The sequence below is a fragment of the Loxodonta africana genome, chromosome 7 (genome assembly GCF_030014295.1).
Source record: "Loxodonta africana isolate mLoxAfr1 chromosome 7, mLoxAfr1.hap2, whole genome shotgun sequence".
NCBI classification, from domain to species: domain Eukaryota; kingdom Metazoa; phylum Chordata; class Mammalia; order Proboscidea; family Elephantidae; genus Loxodonta; species Loxodonta africana.
In genome coordinates, this window is record NC_087348.1 from 75153287 (window position 1) to 75179567 (window position 26281).

General features: G+C 39.9%; 1 protein-coding gene across 7 annotated transcripts in view; it reads left to right on the forward strand.

The window, feature by feature from the left end:
• Positions 1-26281, forward strand: part of RIC3 (RIC3 acetylcholine receptor chaperone) — a 42876-nt gene that overhangs the window by 4835 nt on the left and 11760 nt on the right. For 3 of the 7 annotated variants that reach the window (XM_010592251.3, XM_023550874.2, XM_003412021.4), the window contains exons 2-4: positions 13500-13726; positions 14743-14818; positions 18609-18702. In XM_010592251.3, the coding sequence (XP_010590553.1) occupies positions 13500-13726; positions 14743-14818; positions 18609-18702 (397 nt within the window). Of the gene's footprint in view, positions 1-13499; positions 13727-14680; positions 14819-18608; positions 18703-19494; positions 19576-26281 lie in introns of those variants that run through there. The other 4 variants (XR_002786328.2, XM_023550875.2, XM_023550876.2 and 1 more) reach the window with 4 other exon arrangements.

Here is a 26281-nt window from a genome sequence, read left to right on the forward strand (position 1 = left end):
ATCCTAGCTTCTTGCTTTGTTTCATTTTGATATGCCCAAATGGGTTGCTTGAATGAGCTAGCTTGATTTTTTTCGCTTTTGAAGCTCTGACTTCTATCACCAAATGGTTAGAGCTGTTATAAGGTATATCAGTCTAGGAGTCCATTCACTTTTCTTGTATGGATTCAACTCAGGTGTCCAGGTAGCTGGTCATCAAGTGTGTGGTACAGGCTCTGTCCTACAGAGTTAGAGGGGCAGGGGTGATTGGTGTATCTGAATGCAGCAGGGGTAACACTCTGAACAAGGCAGGAGGCTGAGAATCGTCCCCCAAGTGACTCTGGGGGAAGCGTGTTCATCTTCCCTAGAGCATACAGGTGGGTGAGTTCTACAGATGGACCTTGGGCACCCAGTGCTTTTGGTTGTGAGGACTGGGAGGTACCAGTTATCCCTGGACTTCTGTTGTGGGTAGCTGGGTGACCTGAGTGGAGCCACCAGTCCTTAGGCCCCTGGTGTCGGTAGGTGAGGACCCTGTTTAATAGGCAAAGTGGTGTCCATCATCAAACACCAACCTCTTCACCACACAGCTGAAACAGTTGCAGTCTGCCAACAAGGGCCTATTCTGATGAAATAGGCCCACACAGGTCCACGCAGGGGGGAAATGTCTTCAAAGTCCACGGACCATTTATGCCTGGACAGGAGCCTCTTCTGTCCTGAGCTCCCCAGGTTAGTGGAGCTGGCAAATTATCTCTTCCCGCAATTGCAAATTTATTCCTTCTCCAAGGCCGGGAGAATGGCTCTAAGCGCTCAATTGGGACTATCCCAGCCCCAGGGAAATCAACAGCCTCTGAAGCTGGCTTGGGGGTGGCCGTGTGGTAAAATATACGCAAGTACTTAGCTTTTGCTGAGAGCACCGTTCTTCTCTGGTTATAGAGGTGTAAGTAGGCTGTGCGGTTGGCGCCTTCTGCCTCAGGAAACTGCGGCTGAATGCTACCACCAGCCCACTGCAGCTGCTCCCGGGAATGGTGCCTGAGGGATCCTGGCAATTCAGGTCCAGCAACTCTTCTCCGCTTCTGAACCGACTCCCCCACCCTCTGCCTCTCAGTCCATTTTCCAACTTTGCCTTTGATGTTCAGGGCTCCTAGCTTGTCATAAATATAATCATTTCACTTGTTTGTTTGGGTCTTTGTTGGAAGAGGGATCGCCGGAAGCATCTGGCTCTTCTGCCATCTTGGCCCTGCCTCTGAAATTTCCTAACTTTTTAAAGCAGTGAATGGATCCAAACCATTTTTGGGTTACATATCCCTTGAGCTTCTGATGAAGGTTATGGATTTGCTCCCTAGGAATATGTACATGTTATTTATTTATACACCCAAAATTTGAGTATCACTTCAGAGGATTCACAGACCCAGAAACCTCTGCTTTGAAGAAAATGACAGCCCTAATTACCTGAAAATTCTTAAAATTGTGTGTCATTGTAGCTTCCATTTCTGCCCGTTGAAGAGTGTAAAACGAGCACAATCATTTTCCTACATGACAGTCTATAAGATTGTCTTTTAACAAATATTTATGATGTACCTTTTTATATAGTCTAAAGTGTACAGACACTGTAGATTCCAAGAAAAATGAGCCATATTCCTGCTTTGACACACCCACAGTGTAGTTGAGAGAAAAAAGACATATCAACAAATAAATGTTAGTCGCAAGTACTGATCTACTTGCGGAACGAGGAGACACACGGGTGAAATGGTCAGCTTTATTGGGGGCTCAAGAATGGTCTCACAGAGAAAGTACCTCTTTTTTTGATAACAGCTTTATTGACATTTAGTTCACATATCATACAATTTACCCATTTAAAGTTTACTTTTGGTGGTTTTTAGCATATTCATGGATTTTTGCAGTCATCACTACAGTCAATTTTAGAACAATTTCACCATCCAGAAAAGAGACACTGTACCCTTACCCATCACTCACCAACCCCCCCTCCACTCCTGGGCAACTGCTTATCTATTTTCTGTCTCTACAGATTTGCCTGTTTTTGACATTTCATAAAAGTGGAGTCATACAATATATGGTCTTCTGTGACTAGCTTCTTTCACTTAGCATAATGTTCTTAAGATTTATCCATGTTGTAACATGTATCAATACTCCATTCCTTTTTATGGCTGAATAATATTCCACTGTTTGGATATATCACATTTCATTTATTCATTTATCAGTTGATGGGCATTTGGGTTATTTCTACCTTTTAACTCTTAACATTTATGTTCAAGTTTTTGTGTCAACATATGTTTTCATTTCTCTTGGGTTTGGAAAACATGAACATTTTAGTGTGGCAGGAACTAAGAGTGGAATTTTTGGGTAATATGATAATGGTGACTCTATATTTAACTTTTTGAGAAACAGACTATTTTCCGAAGTGGCTGCACCACTTTACATTCCTGTTAGCAGTGTATGAGGGTTCCATTTTCTCCACATTCACACCAACACTTGTTCTTAAAGAGCTCAGGCTGCTAACCAATAGGTGGCAGTTCAAATCCTCCAGCTGTTCCTTTGGAAACTCTGTGGGGGCAGTTCTACTCTGTCCTATAGGGTCACAATATGAGTTGGAATTGACTTGAAGACAACAGTTTTTTTTTTTTAGTGATATCTCATTATGGCTGTATTTGCATTTCCTCGATGACTAATAATGTTGAGCATCTTGTGCTAATTGGCCATTTGTGTATCTTCTTTGGAGAAATGACTTCATATTCTTTGCCCATTTTTGAATAGGGTTATTTGTCTTGCATTACTTGTAAGAGTTCTATACGTCTCTAAATACTAGGGAATTGCTTTAGATTTTTCATATTTTACTTGCTGACCTTACAGTATATTAGAAATTCTACGCTTTTTTTGTATAGGAGCTGCTCATCTAGGTTTTGTCCATTTTACACTGTTTGGGAACCAAATATATCTCTGTTGCATTTTATCTTTTTGAATTGGCCCGAAACTCCAGCCTCTTGAAGTTTTTTCAGAACATTCATTTTTCCATCCAGTATTTTTTTTTAAAACCATTTTTCTCAACTATATTCATTCTCGATTTTAAAAAAAGAATTTTTTTTTGTTGTTATGGACATTTTCAAACAATAAAAAATAGAGAAGTAGTAAAAGTGAGCCTACATCACCTTGCCTCAACAACTATCAATACATGGTCAACATTGTGTCACAGATATCCCCACTTACTTTTTCCTCCATATACTGGCTTATTTTGAAGCAAATCCCAGACACTGTATCATTTAATTCTTAAATACTTTAGTATGCATCTCTGAAAAAATAAGGATTCTCCTTAAAGCATAATTATAATACCATTATCCCATTTAAAAATCAGTAATTTCTTAATGTCATTAAATATCCAGTCAGTGTTCAAATTTCTCCCATTGTCTCATAATTTTTTTCACAGTTTCACTCATTCATTGAGACCTTGTATGTAGAGTCATTCAGCCAGCTGCCATTTGAATGCTCTACTCTGTCTTATTCTGTCATCATGGTCTGCCTGCTTCTCCTACTCCCTTTGGTCTATTCTCAGCATAACAGCCACAGTGGTCCTATTAGAGCATAAGTCAAATCATGTCTGTATTCTCAAAACCCTACAATGGCTTCCTGGATCACTCAGATTAGAAGCCAAAGTCTGCACATAACCTAAAAGGCCTTATCTCTCCCCCTTTCCTTCTTCTGTTCCCTCTTTCTCACTTTACTTTGGTTCCACTGGGTTCCCCCTTGCTGTACTTTGAACATGCCAGGCTCGCCTTCACCTTAGGGCCTTTGCATTTCCTCTTTCCTCTGATTGAAATGCTCTTCCCTTGGTTATCAATGTGCCTTATTCCTTTATCTTTTTCAGGTCTTCTTCACGCAAATGATATCTCCTGATGCTTTATCTGGCCACTTCAGCTAAAATCTTAACTTCCCCCAAACATGTCTGTCTTAGTTTCCTAGAGTGGAATTACTGAATGGTAATTCTGTTTTTAACTTTTTGAGAAACTGCCAAACTGTTTTCCATAGGGACTGCATCATTTTACATTCCAATCAGCAATGCACCAGGATTCCAGGTCTCAGCATCCTCGTCAACACTTATTACTTTGTTTTTCTGATAATAGCCATCCTAATGGGTATGAGGTGGTATCTCATTGTGGTTTTGATTTGCATGATGATTAAGTGCTCAGCTGCTAACCAAAAGGTTGACAGTTTGAACCCATATACCACTTGCTCTGCGGAGGATGATGTGGCAGTCTGCTTCCATAAAGATTACAGCCTTAGAAACCCTGTGAAGCAGTTCTGCCTTGTCCTGTAGGGTTGCTATGAGTTGGAATTGACTCAGTGGCAGTGGGTTTGAATGGCCAACAACCTCGATCATCTTCTCGTGTGCTTATTGGCCATTTGTATATCTTCTTTAGAGAAATGTCTATTCAACTACTTTGCCCATTTTTAATTGTCTTTTTTGTTATTGAGTTATTTAATCTGTAATCCTTGTGACAACCCTGAGAAGTAGACATTATTATACCCATTTTACGGATGAAGAAAATTAGCTCTGACAAGGTTAATTTAACCTCCACTTAAATAGTTGGAGGCATAGCCAAGATCTTAACTAATAACTGACTTAAAAGATGTTATTCAGTGTACTTCACTTTGTTTCCCCCTGTGTAACACAGCTTCTTGTCATCATTGGGAACCATTAAAAGCTTTTGACCAGATAAATGGCAAAAACCATTTAGAGTTACACCTTAGGTAGATTATTCTGTTTACAAAACAATAATAGCTAACATGTGTTGAGGTTATGGTCCAGGCCCTGCGCTAAGCAACTTAGACACACAGTTATCTCTTTTAGTAATATATAGAATGAATTGGGAGTGGAGAGTTTGCTAAAAGACAACTAGCAGAAAACATCAAAGCAGTGAACAGCAAAGTGGTTTTAGGTAGGAGGGGAATGTCACAAAATAGGGCTCTTGGAGGAGATTGGTGGGGAAGATACAGCAAGAGCTGTTTTCCTGGCCTCTACTTTAAGCAATGCTGAATTAAATATAGTCTCTATAACTTCCTCAGTACTTAGAGAGAAGCTTACATATTTTAAGAAACTGGCCCATTAAGACCTTTTGGACTGTGGTAATCAGAAATATAAACACATCTGGTTCTTTATTGATTTATTTGCTCTAAGAATGAAATGCTGCAGATGGTTTAATGTTGCTTTCAGAAAGCTCTTCTGTTAACAGTGCTAGAGTTTTTGTTTTTAGCCTTATGGGATGGTTATTTATAAGTGAAAGTAGAGCTTTACTCTGTAAGAGCCATTAAGTTTTTTTATTCAAGCTTAAATGATATCCTAAGTGAAATTTTAATAATTAAATAAACCTAATATGGGGAAAGCTTTCAATAAACAATTAGGATTTAGTCAAGTTCCATTTTATAGAATACTGAAGTACATACGGAGATAGTCAATACAGCTATTTTCTACTTTGAAAAGCCTGCGATTTTAATGTTCTGGTATACTTACTGTTCTGATCTCTTTAGCTGTTTTATTTATTTTTTTAAGCACAAACTTAAAAAAAAAAAAACACAAATCCTGCTTGTACTGTAGCTATAAAGCAGAAATTTTATAATAGTGAAAAATTGGAAATAACCTAAGTATCCATCAGCTGGAGAATGGGTAAATAAATTGTGATGTAGTCATACAATGAGATACTACATAGCAGTTTGAATGAATGAGCTAGTTACATGTATTAATATGGTTGCATTTTTTAGCCAAAATATTAATCCTTATCCAGAAAAAAGGTAGAAGAGGGAAGTTGCAGAGGCATAAGTAGTGTGATACCAAAAACCAAACCTGTTGCCATTGAGTTGATTCCAACTCACGGTGACCTCTGTGTTACAAAGTAAAATTGCTCCATAGGTTTTTCTTGACTGTACATGAATTGGAATCAACTTGACAGCAGTGGATTTAATCTTTACAGAAGCAGATTGTCAGGCCTTTCTTCTGTGTTGCCACTGGGTAGGTCTGAACCACCAACCTTTAGTATAGTAGTTGAGTACAAACAGTTTTAATATACTCAAGACAATACTGTATATTGTTTATGAATGCATACTTTATATAGTAAAACTCTAAAAGCATGAACTGTAATGATAAACACCAAATTCAGAGTTGTGGCTGTTTCAGAGAGGGTGAGGGAAGAGTACACAAAGGGCTTCCGTTGTATCTGGGTGGTCGCTATACAAGTGTTTATATATTATCATCTATACCTTTATTTACACCTGGAGTATTTCATAATTTAGGAAATTATTTTTAAAAATCATTTCAACTAGAAATTTTCAAATATTTTACAATTATTGTGTTAACTTTTAAGACATTCTGGGCTGTTCAGTTCTAAGACACATGGTGTTACCAAGATCCAAAAGGTGAGGTTGCTCCTTGTTTAGGCCAACTAATTAACTTTATGAAAAGAAAAATCTCTTCCAAATTCAGCCTCTGACCTCACCCTACCATCTCAAGTGTAGCCTTGGTGACAGGTGAACAGAGATTATAGATCTCAAGCCTAAAGATCTAAGAAAATAAATCTACAAAGAAAAGAAATGCAAGAGAGGAGCAGGTTTTGGAGGGTGAAAACGAGTTTCGTTTTAGGTTTGAAGTGATAGACGTATAAAAGGACGTATATACTAATGAGAGTTAGAGATAAGGGACAAGAATTTGGGGGAAAGTTTAGACTAGTGTTATAAATGTTGGAAATGACAACAGTTGCCTTGAGGATGAGTCAGTTTGCCAAGGGAGAAAGGAATGAACAGAGGCCGAGACAAAAATCTTGGGAGGAGAGGATTAAAGAAGAACAGTGAAAGAGACTGAAAAGGACTAGACAGAAGGACTAGACAGTGGGAAAAGAAGAGCGTAGGAGAGTGACATAGAGATTAAGACTTACTAGGATTAATCCAATATTTATTGAATGACTACTTTGTTATCACTTTCTGTGTTGCAGAGAAATCATAGAGTGAGAACTGAATAAATGCCATTGGATTTGACGGTGAAGTTACAGTTACTATGTTGTTTTAACTAAACTCCTTGACTGTAAACTGAACACAGGGACTCTGTTTTAACTGTCATTTTAATTTCAGAGTCTGGCATAGTGCCTGGCCAGACTATTAAGTGTTCATTAGCAAATATATGAACTATCGGGCTGAATATAAAATGCTCAGATTTCTCCTTAGATATAGAACATATTTTTACCACTCAGCGTATCTGTTCCGATTGCTCTTTAAATCCCTCTCCTACCTTTGAAAGTAGTTTTCTCTACTTTCTGAACAACTCTTTGATTCCAGTCTCCAATCTGGTTCGTGTATTTGTCTTTATTAATATACTCTTTTTAATCAATTTAATTTAATCAGCATCTCTTTATAACTTCTTTTTAGTCCATTCTGATCAACCTCTTTTTAAATTCAGTTTCATCAACTTAATCAATTCTAAGAGGCTTCTCCACTTCTTTCCATGTATGTTCATTCAGTGTTGCTTTTTGAAATGCTATACTGTACTTCCTTTCTTACTCTAATGACTCATTATCTTTTTGATTATAGACGTGTTAGTGGTTGTGAAGTGGTATGTCATTGTGGTTTTGACATGTAATTCCTTAATGGCTAATGACATTGTGCATCTTTTCATGTGCTTATTGGCAATTTGTGTATCTTCTTTAGAGAAATGTTTATTGAGGTCCTTTGCCCATTTTTAATTTGCTCCTTAGACTGAAGTTCACTGATTTTTCCTTCTGCCAATTCACATCTGCTATTGAGCCCCTCAAGTGGATTTTTCATTTGTTGTTATACTTTTCAGCTCCTGTATTTCTGTATAGTTGTTTTTAAAAATTTCTGTGTTGAAATTCTTGTTTTATTCCTCTGTCATTTTCCTGATATCCTTTAGTTTTTGTCCACATTTTCCTTTACCTCTTTGAACATATTTAGTACTGTTGTTTTAAAGTCTTTGTCTAGTATGTCCGTTATTTGTCCTTCCTCAAGGATGGTTTAAGTTATTTTACTTTGGTCTTTTGATAGACCATTCTTATCTGTTTCTCCTTATGCCTTGTGATTATTTTGTTGAAACTGGGACACTTAACTATTATATTGTGGTAACTATGGAACTCAGCGTCTTCACCTTCCCCAGGATTTGCTTGTTTTCATCTATTATTATTGTTACTATTATCATCATCATTTTTAGTTGTTTAAGGCGGTAGTTGTCTGCTTCAACACCAGGCTCCCCACCTGGGCACACCAGCTGTAGCCACTCCAACACCAGATTCCCTGTCTGGGTACACCACTGTGGTCGTTTCAGCACCAGATTCCCTCCTTGGATGTGCTGGCTGCTTCAGCTGCCCCAAGGTAGTTGTGCCAAGCCAGGGAGGGGGTAGGCCACCCACAGGTGGAGAATCAGTGTTTTTGTGCTATTTGTATGTCACTGTTTTCTTGATTTAAAGTTTTCTTAGATGCACTAACCCTTTGGCTGGTTTCCACAGCTCTGAGACTGTTGAGTCCATCGATTTCTGCTTTTTTTTTTTTTCTGGTTTTGTTGTCAGGGGATGGGAGCATACTAATGCTTACACCACCATCTTGCTTTGCCTCCTCACTTAATTTTAATTAGCTCTGTCATCTAGGTAGCTTAGAATTTCTTCTCAAGCCTAATAACTACAGTCCAATTAAATTTCCCCTGAATGCAACATCAGCATCTGGAAGTTAATGTTTCAAAATGTATGTTCAGTTGTCTTAGTTATCTAGTGCTGCTTTAACAGAAATACCACAAACAAATTTATTCTCTCTCAGTTTAGGAGGCTGGAAGCCTGAATTCAGGGCACCAGCTCTAGGGGAAGGCTTTCGTTCTGTGTCGGCTCTGAGGGAAGGTCCTTGTCATCAATCTTCCCCAGATCTAGGAGCTTCTCAGCGCAGGGACCTCAGGTCCAAAGGACATACTCCACTCCTGGCTCTTCTTTCTTGGCGGTATGAAGTCCTCTCTGCTTGCTTCTACCTCTCTCTTTTTTTTTTAAATCTCTTTCAAGATAAAAGGTGATGCAGGCCACACCCCAGGAAAACTCTCCATACATGGATCAGGCATGTGACCTGAGTAAGGGTGTTGCATCCCACCCTAATCCTGTTTAATACAACCTAATCTTGTTTCATGAACCACAGGCAGAGATTAGGCTGTACAACACATAGCAAAATTACATCAAATCACAATATGGAGGACAACCACACAATACTGGGAATCATGGCCTAGCCAAGTTGACACATATTTTGGGGGAAAACAATTCAATCCATGACATCAGTCTTCCCCTAACCCTAAGCCTAGGTTCTCAGTTTCCTCCTTGTCTTCTCTTAGTATCTTAAACTCCTGAACTTGGAGTTTTTTGACTCCTCCTTCATTATCGGAGCCCTGGTCACGTAGTGGTTAAAAATTCAGTTGCTAACCAAAAGATTTGCAGTTCACATCTACCAGCTGCTCCTTGGAAACCCTATGGGGGCATTTCTGCTCTGTCCTGTAGGGTCGCTATGAGTCAGAATTGACTCAACAGCAATGGTTTTTGTTTGTTTCCTTCATTAGCTCTATATTCTATTCAATATTAAATACTATTCAATATTAAATACTGCTGGTAATTACATAGCTCTTGGACCTATTCTTTCCATTTTATATCTATAACCACCATCTCCTCAGGCCCTTGCATCTCAGAACTGGATTATTATAATAGCCCTCTTGCTGATTTGCCATACCCTAGTTTCTGTTTATGTTAGGTCCTATACTGAACTTTTATATTAATCTCTTTCAAACATCTTTTTTATTAAGTCATTCCCTTGATCCAAGGCCTACAGTATCAGATTCATGCACTGTAGGTTAGCATTTAGACTCCTCACCACCTCTACTTCACTTTCCTTATTTCTTGTTACTTTAATAAATTGAGCAAACTAATTTGGTAGTTAAAAAAAACCAAAACCAAACCCAGTGCCGTCGAGTAGATTCCAACTCATAGCGACCCTATAGGACAGAGTAGAACTGCCCCATAGAGTTTCCAAGGAGCTCCTGGTGGATTCGAACTGCCGACCCTTTGGTTAGCAGTTGTAGCCTCGTTTAATGTTTTCTTTGTTCTCATTTCTTTCGATAGCACGTTCATCTTTCCTCCCGGTTTGTCTTTGCTCCTGTGCTATTCTGATTCTCTCATTCCTTCAATAATTGATCCTATCTGACTACTGTCTCTCTCTCTCTTTTTTTTTTTTTTTGATGCACTGCTTCTGAAAAGCATTGTTCCATGTGGGAACTGCTGTTTCTATTTTGTTTTGGGCTCTCCTCCTTTCCTACCTGCAGCACAGAGTCCCGATTGAACTGAGTATCCAATAAATCTTCCTGACTGACAGATCTATAAATGTTGGAGAAGAGGATATGTGTAATGTTTAGTATCATCATCATTCTTCTATTTTAGAAATGTAAAATAGTGCCTTTTATGTCATTGTGGTTTTAATTATTTATTTATTTATTTTTTTGTTTTATGCCAGGTCTTAGTAACATTGTTTTCAGTACAGTAAAATGAACTTCAACAATATATTACTATAAATATTAAAGAAAGTTTATGGAGTACTAGCCACCTGATATTTCAGATTCTCTCAAGAGAAAGGTTAGCTTCCTGGATGCTGGCTAGGCTTTTTTGGAAGTGCATAATAGCTTTAAAGCCAGTATATACCATTTAATATATTAATATGCTTGACAATTTAAAAGAGACATAGTCACTAGCAACCAGAATAAGAGGTGGTGACCTGGTTTCCTCCTTCTCTTTTCTGAATCTATGCTTCCGTTGCAGATCTACTTTTAAAAAGAAGCGTTTCATAATTTCCGTGTCATCCATAGTCAATACTGGGAGGCAAAGGAAGATTGTTGGAAGGTAGCTCGGCTGAGGGAGCATAAAAGGTAGAAGGCAGCTTCCAGCCCCAATGACTAGCTGCCTTACTTCCCTGCCTGCCATTCTAAATATGATGTGGCAGTCTCTAGCTGTTCACCAAACCCATGTTTCTTCCTTTTGGGTCCACAACTAGACTACGTTTCACAGTAAGAAAGAAGCAGCCTCTTATTTCTTCCCTCAGGAGCAGAGAGTTGATTTAAAGATATTCCTCAGTTCGTAGCATATTAACATCATTCTGCAAGGTTGCTTTCTCATTTTATTCTTTTATTTTTAACCCTTTGGCACCAGTCCACATGCCCATTCCGTTCCTTGCTCATGTGTACCCATTCTAATCTGTTTATGTGCTTATACTTATGTGTTTAAGGAGCCCTGGTGGTGTAGAGGTAACCTGCTACCAAAAGGTTGATGGTTCAAACCCACCAGCTGCTCCGTGGGAGAAAAGACCTGGTGATCTGCTCCTGTAAAGATTTCAGCCTAGGAAACACTATGGGGCAGTTCTATCCTGTTCTATAGGGTCACTTTGCATCAGAATCAACTCAACGACGCACAACCACCAGCACTACCTACCTGTTTGCATGAAAAATATGTAGTATAGTTACATATGTCCTCAGCATACATAATGTTTGCTTATTTTCTTAGTCGTTGCAGTGGTTTTTAAGATGTATTCATGTTGCTGTAGGAATATCTAAAAACTGCATAGAATTACATATTTCTATTCACCCTATTTAAATTTTCCAATCCTCCAGTTATAGAAATCAAAATTACTTCAAGCTCGTTGCTACATCACTGTAGCTAACATTATCACACAGATCTATAAAGACTATAAATAAGATATATACAGCTTTATTTGAGAATTTCTCTGGGATTTATCCAGAGTGAGATCACTGGATCACAGAGCATATACATCCTTTATGTCATTAAGTGCAGCCACATTAGTTAGCAGAATGGCTGTATCTTAACCACAGTACGTGAGAGCTTTTGCCTCCCGACATCCTTGTTAACACCAGTTTAATTTTTGCCCTTCTGATGGGTATAAAGTAGTATCCTGTTGTCTTAATTTTATTCCTTTAAATTGGATAATCTCTTTATATATTCATTAGCCACTTAGGCTTCCCCTCTGTGAGCTCCCTACTCATATCTTTTGGCCGTTTTTCTGTTGGATTTCCTGTGATGTTCATATTGAATTGTAGGAATTCCTTGTATATTCTAGATATTGAATCCCTTGTCAGTTTTAGATGTTGCAAAATCTTTTCCTCATTTGTCATTTATCTTAACTCTGCTCATGGTGTTTTTTAATCAAATAGAAATCCGTAATTTTGCTAAACTCAAATCCAACAATTTTTTGTTTTATAATTTGCATTTTTAGAGCCTTATTTATGAAGTCTTTCTGCTTTTTAGTGTTTTGTGCTCTACGGTGTTACCTCCCAGTGGTTTTATGATATAAGTCTGTTTACCTGGCCCTCTGAAGATGTGTCTTTCCTTTTTTTCTCAATTATATCTCTCAGGAGCCTTGGCATTTGGTGTTAATGTTTGGCTGCTCCTGATGGAGGTAAAAAAAAAAAAAAAGTTTAAAAAAAAAGCCCTGCTGTTCAATTCACAAAGTTGGGTCCCTGTGACCCTGTTCGTAGTACATGAATCCTGTCTGCTCAGCCATAGCTGATTGGGAAGGGATTCATACCTAACTGACTATACAAAATCTTCCTCCCAGGAATTTGGAATTAAGGCTAAGTGATATTAACCAGTCTCTGCTGATCTTGTGATGGTCATGCAAAGTGAGAAGTTTGAGGTTGACTGTCTTCCATAAAGATTTGTAGAAATGGTCTGCAGAGAAAGGAGAATGAAGATATGCACAGAGAAACAGAAAAAAGCCATATGGCCACATAGAGAGAGTGAGAGAGTAGCTGTCCTGGTTCCTGATGACTTTTCAGTTTCTAGTTCTATTCTCTCCTGAGACCAGACTGCATTTCCTTATATGTATTAGTTAGACGTGGCTAACTTCTGTAACAGATAAGACTCCAAAGTGTATAATGGCCCTAACACAATAGAAGTTTATTTCTCACATAAACAGTTCCGGATGGTTCTAAGTGGATGGGGTGGCAGTAGTGGGGGGCTCTGTGCCCCATAGTTATTCAGGAACCCAGGCTGATGGAGGCTCTGCTGTTTTTAACACAGGGCTTCCAAGGTCTCTCTGGGTGTCAGCATCCAGGCTGCAGAAGGGACATGAACATGGATTTTAATACATAGGGGGTTTATTAGGCCAGGCCTTGAACCAGCACATTCATTTGTCACATTTATTTGGCTGAAACTGAATCCCATGACCACATTTAACTGTACGAGAGGCTGTGAAATGTCGTATAGTTGTGGACCAAAAAGGAAGAAAAATGGGTTTGGTGAACAGTGAGAGACTGCCACATCACATTTAGAATCAGTTTAATACCTCTGTAGTCTTATAATCAAGTTCCTGGTTTTTCTTAAACTTGCTTTGAGTTGGCTTCTGTTATTTGTACCTTGTTGCACAAACTATTTTCATGATAATGATATTTAAAATAGTAGAAGAAATAGAGACAGAGCATTTTATTTTCTCAGGAAAACTGGGTCGATTTCCACCCATGATGCATCATCACCAGGCGCCCTCCGATGGCCAGACCCCTGGGGCTCGATTCCAGAGGTCTCACCTTGCAGAGGCATTTGCAAAGGCCAAAGGAGCAGGTGGAGGCCCTGGAGGAGGAGGTACTGGAAGAGGCTTGATGGGGCAGATTATTCCAATCTATGGTTTTGGGATTTTCTTATACATACTGTACATTCTGTTTAAGGTAAGTGGAATCATCTTGATCGTATTATAGCATTGAAAATCTTAGATCATCCAAAACTCATTGTCTGCATTAAAACCCTTCATAGTTCATAACCCTCTCTGAAATCCATCATCTCTTTAAACCTTGCCTCCTCTTTGTGAGGTGCTAGGACAGATATTATCTCAGTTTTACAGATGAGAAGAATCTTTCCTTAGAGTTTAAGTGATTTGCCCAGAACTGACAACTAAAAGGGTAGAACCAGGACTTGAACCTGGATCTTCTAGTTCCTAATTCAGTGAATGTTCAAGTTTAAAGACAAAAAAAAATTTTTTTTTGAGTATCTTTGCCAGCTGAAAAGTCGTAAAGATGTAAGAGCAGCTTTGTTATTAGGATTGGCTGCTGTGAAGCCAAATCATGACTATATCAACACGACTTTGTCCCCTTAACCCCACAAGTATGAGGTGCTGTTTTTAACATCATTTCCAGGAATTCTCCTGAGGCAGAACTATCATGTCCTGCAATTAAGCCTGATATTTCCCAGCTTTGGGGAGACATGATTCGGATTCTTTAGAAGCAGACCCTGGATTAAGCTCTACCTCTAGGCAGGCTTTTGCAGGTCATGGGCCTAATGCACTGTGTGGTGGAGGCAGAAGCTTCACTTTGCTCTCCTAACAAGAGTAAGAGGTATGTTCCTTGTTGCCCTGGAATTCTGCAGGTAGCCTGTGTCAACTCTACAAGAATGCTCCTAGGGGCCGCGCATTTCCATCTAGTTGAGCATGGGCAAGGCAGGTGACCTGTAGGGAGATTTTTTTTCTCCTGTGCCTTGATAAATTTTTTACTTGGAGTCCATCTCATCTTTTGGTGGGTTTTTTTTTTTTTTTTTTTTTGAGATGCTTCTCTAGTGTTGCTAATTGATTTGTTACTTAATTTTTGTCTCTCAACCTTTCTTTTTTTTTTTTTTTCATTTAATATGAGGGGTTCCGTGACTTTGAGGTTCTGAGCTGCTGTTGATGTCCTGTACCTGCTTCAATTCTCAGCTCTCAAAGGGGAAAACGACTGCCGAGGATCGGAAATGCTCTACTGCCATACCTGGAAGCTCCCACCGGAAAATTAGTAAGTGCCCCTCCTCAGTATATTCACAAGTGTTATTGAGTAAGACAGCTGTAAGTACAGCCAGAGGGACAATCTTTGGGGATGACATAAAAGCATTTCTCAAAAGCTACTCCAAATAAATCTGGTGCCATTTTTATCTTAACTCTGGGAATTCTCAAAAGTTTCCATACTGATGTTAGGCTTTTAAGGGGAAGATAGTTATAAAAACTACAAAACCACCAGTTCACTTTTTTATATATTAACAAATTAATATTTCTCATTTGAAATGGGTTTCTTCTCATTTTCATACTGCAGAGTACTGGTACCAAATATCTTTATTTCACAAAGAGGAAAACTGAGGCAGAGAAATCAAGTCATGCCAAAATGAGTTATCAGATTTAGGAACAGAGTTTAACACTTCTGACTCTTGGAACATAGTCATGAAATATTTATTAACCATGTAGAATATGCTGTGCTCCCTGGGAAAATGAAAATGCATAAGGCATGGCTCTTTCCTCTAAGAATTGATATTCTAGGGTGACTAAAAAAAAAAAAAATTCAGGATAAATAACTTGTTAACTACCTAGAACAATGAGACACCATCTCACCCTGGCAATAATGGTACTGATCAAAAAACAGAAAACAATAAAAGCTGGTGAGGTTGTGGGGAGATTGGAAAATGAAAATACAACCACTATGGAAAATAGTGTGGCACTTCCTTAAAAACCTAGAAATAGAAATACCCTATGATCCAGCAATCCCACTCCTAGGTATATATCCTAGAAAAATAAGAGCCGTAAAATGAACAGACATGTGCATACCCATGTTCATTGCAGCATTATTCAAAAGGCAAAAAGATGTAAACAACCTAAATGCTCATTAAGAGATGAATGAATAAACAAACTGTGGTACATACACACAATGGAATACTATACAACAATAAATAATGATGAATTCACAAAACATTTCTCAACATGGGTGAATCTGAGTGAAGTATGCTGAGTGAAGTAAATCAATCACAGAAGGACAAATATTGTATGAAACCACTGTTATAAAAAGCCAAGAATAGATTTACACACAGAAAGAAACATTCTTTGATGTTTATCAGGGATGGGAGGGAGACAGAGGGAGAATCACTAACTAGATAGTAGACAAGTGTTAATTCTGGTGAAAGGAAAAGTAATACACAGTATGGGAGAAGTCAGCACAATGTGACCAAGGCAAAGGAAGACACTGAGGGGTATGTAAGAATAAAGGGCAGTTACAGTAAATGCTATAACATATACAACCCTGCAAACAACAGTAATAACAAACATTGATTTGTGAGTCGATACATAGGCAAATATGTATGCTAAATTGGTGAGGGAGGTCGTATGGGAGTATACCTCGTACATATATAGGTATGGTTGTGGATATTTCTACATACATATATGTAAATGCTGCATGTATACTCATATGTATAATAGAGCACATGAGGGCACAGTTATAGAAACTACTTAGACATCAGAACTGAACTACTGGACTTGAAGGCTAAAGATCATAGTCTTGGGGGACATCTAGGTCAACTGGCGAAACACAGTTCATAAAGATAATGTTCTACATCTTAGTCTGGTAAGTAGCACCTGGTGTCTTAAAAGTTTGCAAATGGCCAACTAAGAGGCAATTATTGGTCTCTTCCTGTCTGGAACAAAGGAGAATAAAGAGAGAACTGAAGACTCAAGGAAACAATTAGACCAAAGGACTAATGGCCCACATGAACCACAGCCTGCTCTAACCTGACACCAGAAGAGCTAGATGTTGTACCTGGGTGCCACTGTAGACTGCTCTGACCAGAATCACAATAGAAGGTCTTGGTTAGAATGTAGAACAAAATTCAGATTCTAAAAAAAAACAGACTTACTGGTCTGAAAGACACTGAAGAAACCCCCAAGACTATTGCCCTAAGACGCTTTCTAACGTGAAATGGAGGACACTCTCAGAGGCCATCTTTCAGACAAAGAATAAATGGGACTATAAAATAAACAATATACCCATAAAGAATGTGCTCCATAGAACAATCAACTGTATGAGACCAAAAGGGCAACATTTGGCTAAAATCAAAGATGAAAAGGCAAAGAGGGACAGGGAAACCTGAGGAATGGAAAAAGGGAACCCAGGGAAGAAATGGGGCAAGTGCTGACACATTGTGGGGATTGCAGCCAATGTCATGGGACAATTTGTGTACCAATCATTGATTGGAAAATCTGCTATGTAAACTTTAACCTAGAGCACAGTAAAATGTTTAAAAAATAAAAAAGTTACCTACCTAGAAAGAAGGGACTTAGCATTTTAAGAAATCATATCCAAGTAGTAGCTGTGGAGGAGAGCCCATCACAAATGATCAGGTGATAGGATGGTTTGAGTAAGACATGAGAAGGTAAACCTGAGGTCTTGAGCTTATGGAGAATTTGAGGAATGTCCATGTAGGACAGCTGTGGGAAAGACATCCTCACAAGTAGGTAGGTTATGGCCAGATGGTTGGAAACCTTGGAGGCTAAACTACTTTATCCTGTGGATAATGAAGCCTCATCAGAAGTTTTTAAAAGCAGGACATCAAAATGAAGTGTGGCTGAGTCACTGAAGCATCTTGCTTTTTGGATTTCTTCTTGGATCTTCTATGGAAATAGACATATCCCAGTCATATTCTGTGTCCTTTTTGGAAATCTTAAATATTTAAGAAACCCTTTAAGAAAGCTGTTCTTAATTGAGATAGTGTCTAACCAACAGTGATAGTAAATGCATTAGTAAAAGAGTTCGGACCCTGTAAAGAGAGGCAGATTCTGTATCATGTCATATAATGCAATTAAAACAGAACAAAGTAAATCAAATGAATTCCTGAGAGCAGATGTTTTAATAATAATCGTGGCAAAGGAATTATATCAGCTTCTCATCCTTCAATTTTGAATTGTGCAGAAAATAAAAATAACCTGAGTACTTACATGGTGCAGTCCTCTAAACGCTTTACAAGTGTTGACTAAGTGGTAAAAGTATGTTCTACTAGAGGGCCTTTAAAATATTACATTTTACAATGACCCTCTAAGTGTATCTAAGTAGAAGTGTTCTCAGGTTTAAAACTTAAAAACTAGGTTATCTGCATAATGAAGATTTTATTTTCCTGCCGTCTTAAAGTTCATTTCATGTACTGATTTATTTATTTTTTCCAATAGATAATTGTGCTCCATACTACCCTTGTTAAGAAGACTGCTTCTGGGAGGCAGGGTTACACCAAGCATGTCCCCTCTTGACCTGAGATGAGAGGGGTGGAAGACCTTGGGGAAGGAGGTCTCAGCCCTAGTTCAGGATTTCTTCTGTGTAAAACATTACCTGCCAAATATGTCTTCACACCTTAGGTGTGGGTGAAATATTGCTCATTTCAGGGTCTTAACTCCTTTCTAAAGTACCTTATAGGTTTGGTACCTTACCCTCAAATGTCATTAGGATCAGTAAGCGTACGTTTTATCTTCTGCATTTCTTCTGGGGTGACTTTGTAAGGGTGTGTTTTCACTCTAGGTATTTTCTTTAGCTGATCCTGCTGGATTGCTGTGTGTTAGAGGGAGTGATTTGTTCATCAGTTACTAAACATGTTCTATAGGTATCTGTGCCCAGACTTTAGTACCCTTTTCATCTTGATTGGATTAGCTGGAGAAACTCTGTCTCTTCTCTGAGTCTCAGAACCGGCCTGGATTATTGTAGACTGTCAGAACCAGCTGGTTTCAGAAACGGGCTTAGGGAGTTGTCAGAGATGGTTCTCAGATTGCTACTTATTTTTCAGCCAATTTTGAGCTTGCTCAACTGCAAGAAAAACTGAAGGAGACAGAGGAAGCCATGGAAAAATTAATCAACAGAGTGGGACCTAATGGTGAGAGGTAGGTTTTCAAACCATTTCCCATTTAGAGAGTCAACTCAAAATTTTGCTTTTCTTTGATTTATGGGCCACTGATTTTCATCTCATATAATTGTCAGTTTATTTGTCTTTTATGTATCGTTTCTCATATAACATTACCATTTTCATACTATAAGCAACCTCAGTTTTTCAAGAGAAAAAGCTAGGTTCCATGTTGTGCAAATTATTGAGTAAAATATATGAGAGTAAAATATGCAGTTTCTGAAACCTCATCTTAATGCTTATGTAAAAATGGAAATATGAGAAAGGTTTTTAATATATCTAAAAGAACTTTTCAGACATAAGATAGCTTTTACTTGTGAGCAGTCTTAAATCAACATACATATTTAAGTAATGAAGCCTCCTGAGAGGTCAGTATTGTGCCATGCATGTCTGATATTAAGCACAATACCCACCCCAAGGGTACAAAGACTAAGGAAATGATCTAGGAATCAGAATGGAGGCATCCTCATTTCTGTCTTATGGTCAGCAAAATTTCCCTCCTGGAGAAACATGTCCGGTGCCAATGATTCACCTCCCAGAATATGGTACAGCCTGAGGGGAGTGGTGAGGGTGCAGCCTCTGACAGCAAACCACCCTGACAGGCTTGTCGATTATGCATGCAGGACTATAGATGCTGGCATGGATTGCTGGAATGTAAGCTCTTGGAGGACAGATTTGGTCTGTTTTGTTTACTGTGTTCACATAGTAGGTACTAAGTAAATACTTGTTGGCATAAGAGTAGATTCTCACTTTTTTTTTTTTTTTCAATCAGTAATTCACTTTATTGATGCCCACTCCAGGCTAGGAAGGCCAAGGGCTATACAAGAGAACCAGATTCAGTCCATGCCTGAAGGTCAGTCTTGCAGGGAGCAGGGGAAGGGTGGACACACAGACACACAGACACAGATCTGGCATCTGGAGGGAGGGCACACAGCCTCACGCAGGGGCACTCTGGGTACAGGTAGTCATGGAAGGCTTCCTAGAGAAGGGCTCATGTGGGGAAGCAAGGGGCAAGGCAGCCATCAGAACCTTCACCTTTTGTACATCTGTAGGCAGTGAGCCCAGGGTGAGTGTGAAGGGGCTGGCAGGCAGCAGGGTGTCCCTCTCACCTCACTATACCCTAGGGGCTGAGCCATAACCCCCACCCCTCATTCTTGGCCTGTCCTTTGCCTTCTGCCAAATGGGCCCTTTCCGGGGATCCAACTCTTGTTTTCAAGGCTTCCCTGAGACAATCCATATACATACATTCATATTAGAAGAGTAAATCATGGCTGTCTTAGTCATCTAGTGCTGCTATAACAGAAATACAAGTGGATGGCTTTAACAAAGAGAAATTTATTCTCTCACAGTCTAGTAGGCTCCAAGTCCAAATTCAGGGCGTCAACTCCAGGGGAAGGTTTTCTTTCTTGTTGGCTCTGGAGGAAGGTCTTTGTCATCAATCTTGCCTTGGTCTGGGAGCATCTCAGCACAGGAACCTCAGGTCCAAAGGACGCACACTGTTCCCGGTGCTGCTTTCTTGGTGGTATGAGGTATCCCCCCTCTCTGCTCTCTTCCCTTTCCTTTTTATCTCTTGAGAGATAAAAGGTGGTGCAGGCCACATCCTGGGGAAACTCCCTTTACATTGGATCGGGGATGTGACCTAGGTAAGGGTGGTATTACAACCCTACCCTAATCCTCTTTAACATAAAATTACAGTCACAAAATGGAGGACAACCACACAGTACTGGAAATCATAGCCTAACCAAGTTTAACACATATTTTGGGGGGATACAATTCAATCCATGACAATAGCCATTCCTTGTTTAGACCCCTCTCTTCAGTTCCTGACTGGTACATTCAGGGCCTACTGGCCATGTCTCATAGATTATCCTCATCAAACAATAATTATTTCTCTAATGAATGGATGTCCAAAATGGAACTCATCTACACCCAGCTGAACCTATTCTATCTTAATATTCCCTACCTCAGCAAATGGCTCCACCGTCTGTTTGGTTATCCAATGTAGAAATTAGATGTCATCCTTAATTCACGCTTTCCTTCACTTCTCATATCTCTTCTAACACCATGTCTTGTCATTTCTACGTAATAAGTCTGTCTCTCTGCAAAAGACTGTAAATTCCATGACGGTCAGGGATTATCCTTCTTATTCCCAGGGCCTAGCATAGGCCCATCCAAAACCAAACCAAACCCAATTGCCATGAAGTCGATTCCAACTCGTAGTAACGCTATAGGACAGAGTAGAACTGCCCCATAGAGTTTCCAGGGAGCACCTGGTGGATTCAAACTGCCAACATTTTGGTTAGCAGCCATAGCTCTTAACCACTATGCCACCAGGGTTTCTGCACAGGCCCATAAAAAAAAACCTCTAAAAGAGTATTAGTTGAAATGAATGAAAGAATGACTGAGGGAGTATCTTAGTCATCTAGTGCTGCTATAACAGAAATTCCACAAGTGGATGGCTTTAACAAAGAAGAATTTATTCTCTCACAGTTTAGGAAGCTAGAAGTCTGAATTCAAGGCATCAGCTCCAAGGGAAGCCTTTCCCTCTCTCTCAGCTCTGGGGGAAGGTCATTGTCGTCAATCTTCACCTTGTCTTGGAGTTTCTCAGCACAGGGACCCTGGGTCCAAAGAATGTGCTCCATTCCCGGTATTTCTTTCTTGGTGGCATGAGGTATCACTCCTCTCTGCTTACTTCTCTCTTTTATATCTCAGAAGAGATTGGCTCTTGAGATACAACTTAAACCTGTAGATTGAATCTTGCCTCATTAAGATAACTGCCTCTAATCCTGCCTCATTAACATTATAGAGCCCAGGACTTACAACATGTAGGATAATCACATCAGATCACAAAATGGAGGACAACCACACAATAGTAGGATCATAGCCTAGCGAAATTGACACACATTTTTAGGGGACACAGTTCAATCCGTAATAGGAAGTGGATGCTTTTACTTTTGACATTGGTCAGAACTACTTCATATGGTTTCCTTTTCTCTGATTTTGCTTCCCTTCAATCCACTTTCTAAACAGATGAGTTATGTCTTTGTTTTAGCCCTTCAGTAGGTCCTTGTTGCTCTTGATAAAGTCCAGAATCCTTAACATGGCTTACATAGTCTTGAATGACCTGATCCTGCATACTTCTTTTGCTTTATCTTTCTCCATCCCTCTCTCTCTGTCTCTAGTCCAACCACACTGACTACTTGCTGTTTCTTTAAAATACTTGTCAACTTTTGCATCTAGGACTTTTTGTATACTTTTCTCCTTTGCCTGGGGTGCTTTTTCTTTCCCACCACACACACTTATTTTAACTCTTGCTTGCCTTACAAGTCTCAACGTCCAAAACCCAAAACCAAAGCCAGTGCCGTCGAGTCGATTCCGACTCATAGTGACCCTGTAGAACAGAGTAGAACTGCCCCATAGAGTTTCCAAGGAGCACCTGCCAGATATGAGCTGCTGACCCCTTGGTTAGCAGCCATAGCACTTAACCACTACGCCACCAGGGTTTCCAGTCTCAACGTAGACATCACTTTTTATCAGAATCCTTCCCTGAACTCACAAAATTTGGTTAGGTGCTCTTCCTGTGTGCTCTCACAGCATTTGGGTTTGCTTGGTATTGTATATACATCGTATTACTTTCTGATCTTCTGTTACCTTTTCTATATTCCCTGATGCCTGTTACCTTCTTGAGGGCAGGGAATTTTGTTTAAATTTGTATTCCTAGTGTTGGCACATTTACAATGTCAGTACATATTAAAAGAACGAATGATGCTTTAGCAATAATAAGAGTATTTTCTTTGGTACGTATTTTCATTTACTCTATGCAGCCCTGAATGTTTGTCTACAGCAGGTATTTTTTTCTGTACAAAGAACTGCCATCTCAGAGAGGTAAAGTGTACTCCAGGAAGGTGTATTAGTTTTCTATGGCTACTGAAACAGATTATCACAAACTTGGTGACTTAAAACAACACAAATTTATGAGGAGAGATGAGGGGATGGATGGTTTTACCCTAACATTTAAACTACAAATAAAAGAAGGATTGGTTCCCCAAAGGAAGACTACAGTGAAAGAGAAAAAGATGAGTTGGAGATTTACAGCCCAGGCTGGAAGAAATTTATGGCATTAACCAAGATATAAACACATAAGAGGAGAAAGAAGATAAAGCTTTGAAATAGGGATCATGAGTTCATCTTTGAATATAGTTGAGGTATTACCAAAACATCCATGTGTAATATACAATAGCAACAGGAAATTTGAGTCTTTAGGTCAGAACAAAGGATGTAGGTTTAGAAGTCATTTGGCTGGAGATGAACAATAAGGGCCATGGGGAAAGATGAGATCACCAAACCTTTGTGGCATATCATTCTTACTATAGTGGCCTGCAGTCTTGTCTTGATGGTCTGAATTCTTTTCTGTGAATGATGGTGGTGGAATCTGTCTCATTCTCTCTGATTTCAACTCTTAGAACTTGACAACTCCTCTGGGTTTGTAGCATTCAGAAGTCTGGTGAGGTTATCTCCCAACCGTGACCTTTTATTTTTCTGACATCTTGGACTCTTCCATATCTAATCTCACCTGGCCTGCCTTATTCATGCGGCTGCTTAGGATTCTTCATCAACTGGACCTAGTTTTGAAGGGTGAATTTAAGATTGACCTCAAGGCAGTGGCAAGTCTTCCAGGCGAAAATTGCTCAGTATAGATAACTGGAGTTATGAGGTTGGCCTCTCTGAAAAGTCAAGATGAGAAGTAGAGATGGGGCATTTTCTCTGTGTAGGGGATGGCTTAATTCGTGATATTGGGTTAGCTTCCTGAGGGCATGCTTGTAACAATGGAGGGATTACAGTCCTAGGGCTGACTCTTTGAGGAAACCATGTTTTAGGAGATGGGAGGAGGAAAGTGAGCCAGCATCAGAGATAAAAGGAATGGTTAAAGAAATAGGAAGAATGCAAACGTCACAATAGCCAAGGAAGGAGGAAGTTTCAAGGAGAGGATGTCCACAGTGTAGAGAGGTGAGGAAGACTGAAATGCAAGAAAAAGAGCCCCCAACTTGAGAGTAAAGTGGTTATTGATGATTTTCACAAGTTTTGGTAAAATGATGTGATGGAAGCCAGAATTCAGGGAGGTGGGAGAAAATGGATGGCAAAGAAATGGGGACCAATCAAACTAAAATGTTTATTGAGTGCTTACAGTGTTTATGGTACTGTGCCTATACTGTTGTGAACTCATTATCACTGCCCTCCAGGAGTATTGCACCAAGTTGAGACAATAAGGAATCTATGAAAACGTTCATTGCAGTAAATTCAGAAGATGTCAGAAGGTGGGCCATGATTAATTGCTTAATGCATGATGCAGACAATAACAATATGAACACTAGTTCAGCGTTGAGAGGATGTTTTAGTTTGAAATTCTCTGAGAAAGCTTCTCTTGTCTGTCCCTGCTTCTCCTACCCTAGCAGCCAGCTATCCCTCTTTTAGTTAAGGCCTTCTAATTTTCCATAGTAACCAGAGAATCAAGACCGTTTCATTCAGTAAAGATCAGAATGACCTGCATACAGTCCAGAGAAATAACATGTGCAGCCCAAGGACAAGAGCTCTATAAAAAGCACATATGCTCTTCTCGCTGGGGGTGACCTAGTCTGCCCTAGACATGTCCTACAAATTGGGTTGTTTTAATAGTAAGAATTTGGGGTTATGTGGACCAGACAAGCAGTTGTGGCGAGTCAGGACTCCTGTCCTGATGGGAAGAATAGTGCTGTAAGGGGCTGCAGTATGCTTCCACAGGTTTAAACAATACAAATTAACTATTGTGGGATACACACAGGTTTTTCACTAGAATCTCACATTCATCCAATCAGAGCCAAAACACATAAGACATTCCAAGAGCGTTAGCACACGGAAAGTAGCTAGCAAACGGTAAGTAGAAATCAATGTTCACTCTTAAATAACGGTTTCACGATGGAAGGTCAAGGTTTACTCACTGGGTGGGCATGCCTTAGGTATCAGCAGGTGCTCTGCCCCCTTCACTTCTGCTTCAGCTCTGATCCAACAGCATCGGGACAGCCCTGGGCCAGCATCATGACAACTCTTGAAGCAGAACTACTCTAAGGGCAGCCCGTATGTGAGGTGCACCCAGACTCGTCGGGCAGGCCCCACACCCCCGCACTGTGGGCAGAGTTTCTGTAGCTGCCTGGCTGCTTCTGGCTGCCCAGTCTGCTCATGGTCTCCACTGCTTCCAGTGTGCTGTAGCTGCCCTAAGCCGTTATAGTTCTCCGCCCACTCTTCTCCAACTGCTCTGCTTCCACTTCTCTGTTCAGAAGATGCTGGCTTCTGCTTTCTCCAGCCTCTGCCTCCATTTCTCCTAGCTCTGCCTTCTACTGAGTCCAAGGTTTCTGCTATTACTGGTGCTTGTCTCTTCTGAAGAATTTTCTAATCTCTAATCTCCTTGGCTGACATCTCCACCCTAGGACAAGGATTGGGAAGAAGCGGGGTGTTCTTCAGCACAGAGTTCCCGTGTCCCCAAGGGATGTGTTCACCTCTCCTGTTAGAGCAGAACGTTCACACTCTTCAACCCAGGAAGCTGCCATGAACCTCTGTCTTCCCAGGGCTTTATTGGCCTCAGCACCCGCCCGCTGAGGCTTAGTCAGCATCGGGCCCCCAGGTGATCCCTCTTAGTCAGGTTGGCCCCTACTCACTGGTCTCAGATGTGGTCTTCCTCTCAGAACCAGGACCAAAAGGCCAAATGTCCATCGCAGAGGGATTCCATACTTCCCAGGGGCCCTAGAAGCATAGGATTTTAGCTGAATGTGGAACACCAGGCTTCTTCAGGTCATGACTTTGAGGCTATTTGGTGTGGAAGAAGCAGAGCATGTAGTGTTTTTGTTTTCTTCCCACTGAATTGTGTGGAAATGTTGTACCTTCACTTTCCTCAGATACCATTTGACGTTAGAGGGAGAAACACTTTTTCCCCCTGGTTAGTCATTAAGGCTAAAAATATTTGTTAGGCTGACCATAAAAAGAATGCAAGCTTGGGACTGGCTGGTTAGAAAAATAGATGGCACCTCACAAGGCAGGTACAGAATGTGTCATTTTTCCTTCACGAGTGTTATATTGCCTTAGAATGCTTTGGGTTTTTAATAGGAGAATAAGTAGCCTGTTAAATCCTGCCACTAGATAAACCTGGTCCCAAAGCAGACAATTCTCAGTCCTCTGAGTAGGGCCTTGTTTGCTTATCAGCGTGATGCAATACTTCTCTCTCAAAGAAAATAATTACAAATGAGCCTCATCTTATTTTTGCAGAGCCACAATAAAAAGCTATGTGGCTTTACCCAGAGCCACATAGCCAAGTGGGGACTCGAACCCAGGTTTTCTAAACTGGAACTTGAGCACTGTGTTTCAAGAATTGCACAGAATGCTATCAGAAGTCAGGAGACTAGTTTTTGTTGCAGTGCTAGATTAATTAATTAGCAATATGAATAAATCCATAATTTCCCCTTTCTAGGCCTCAGTTTCCCTACTTCCTCTGAATGAGATGATTGAGTTGTCAGAATGATCCAGCTCTGAAA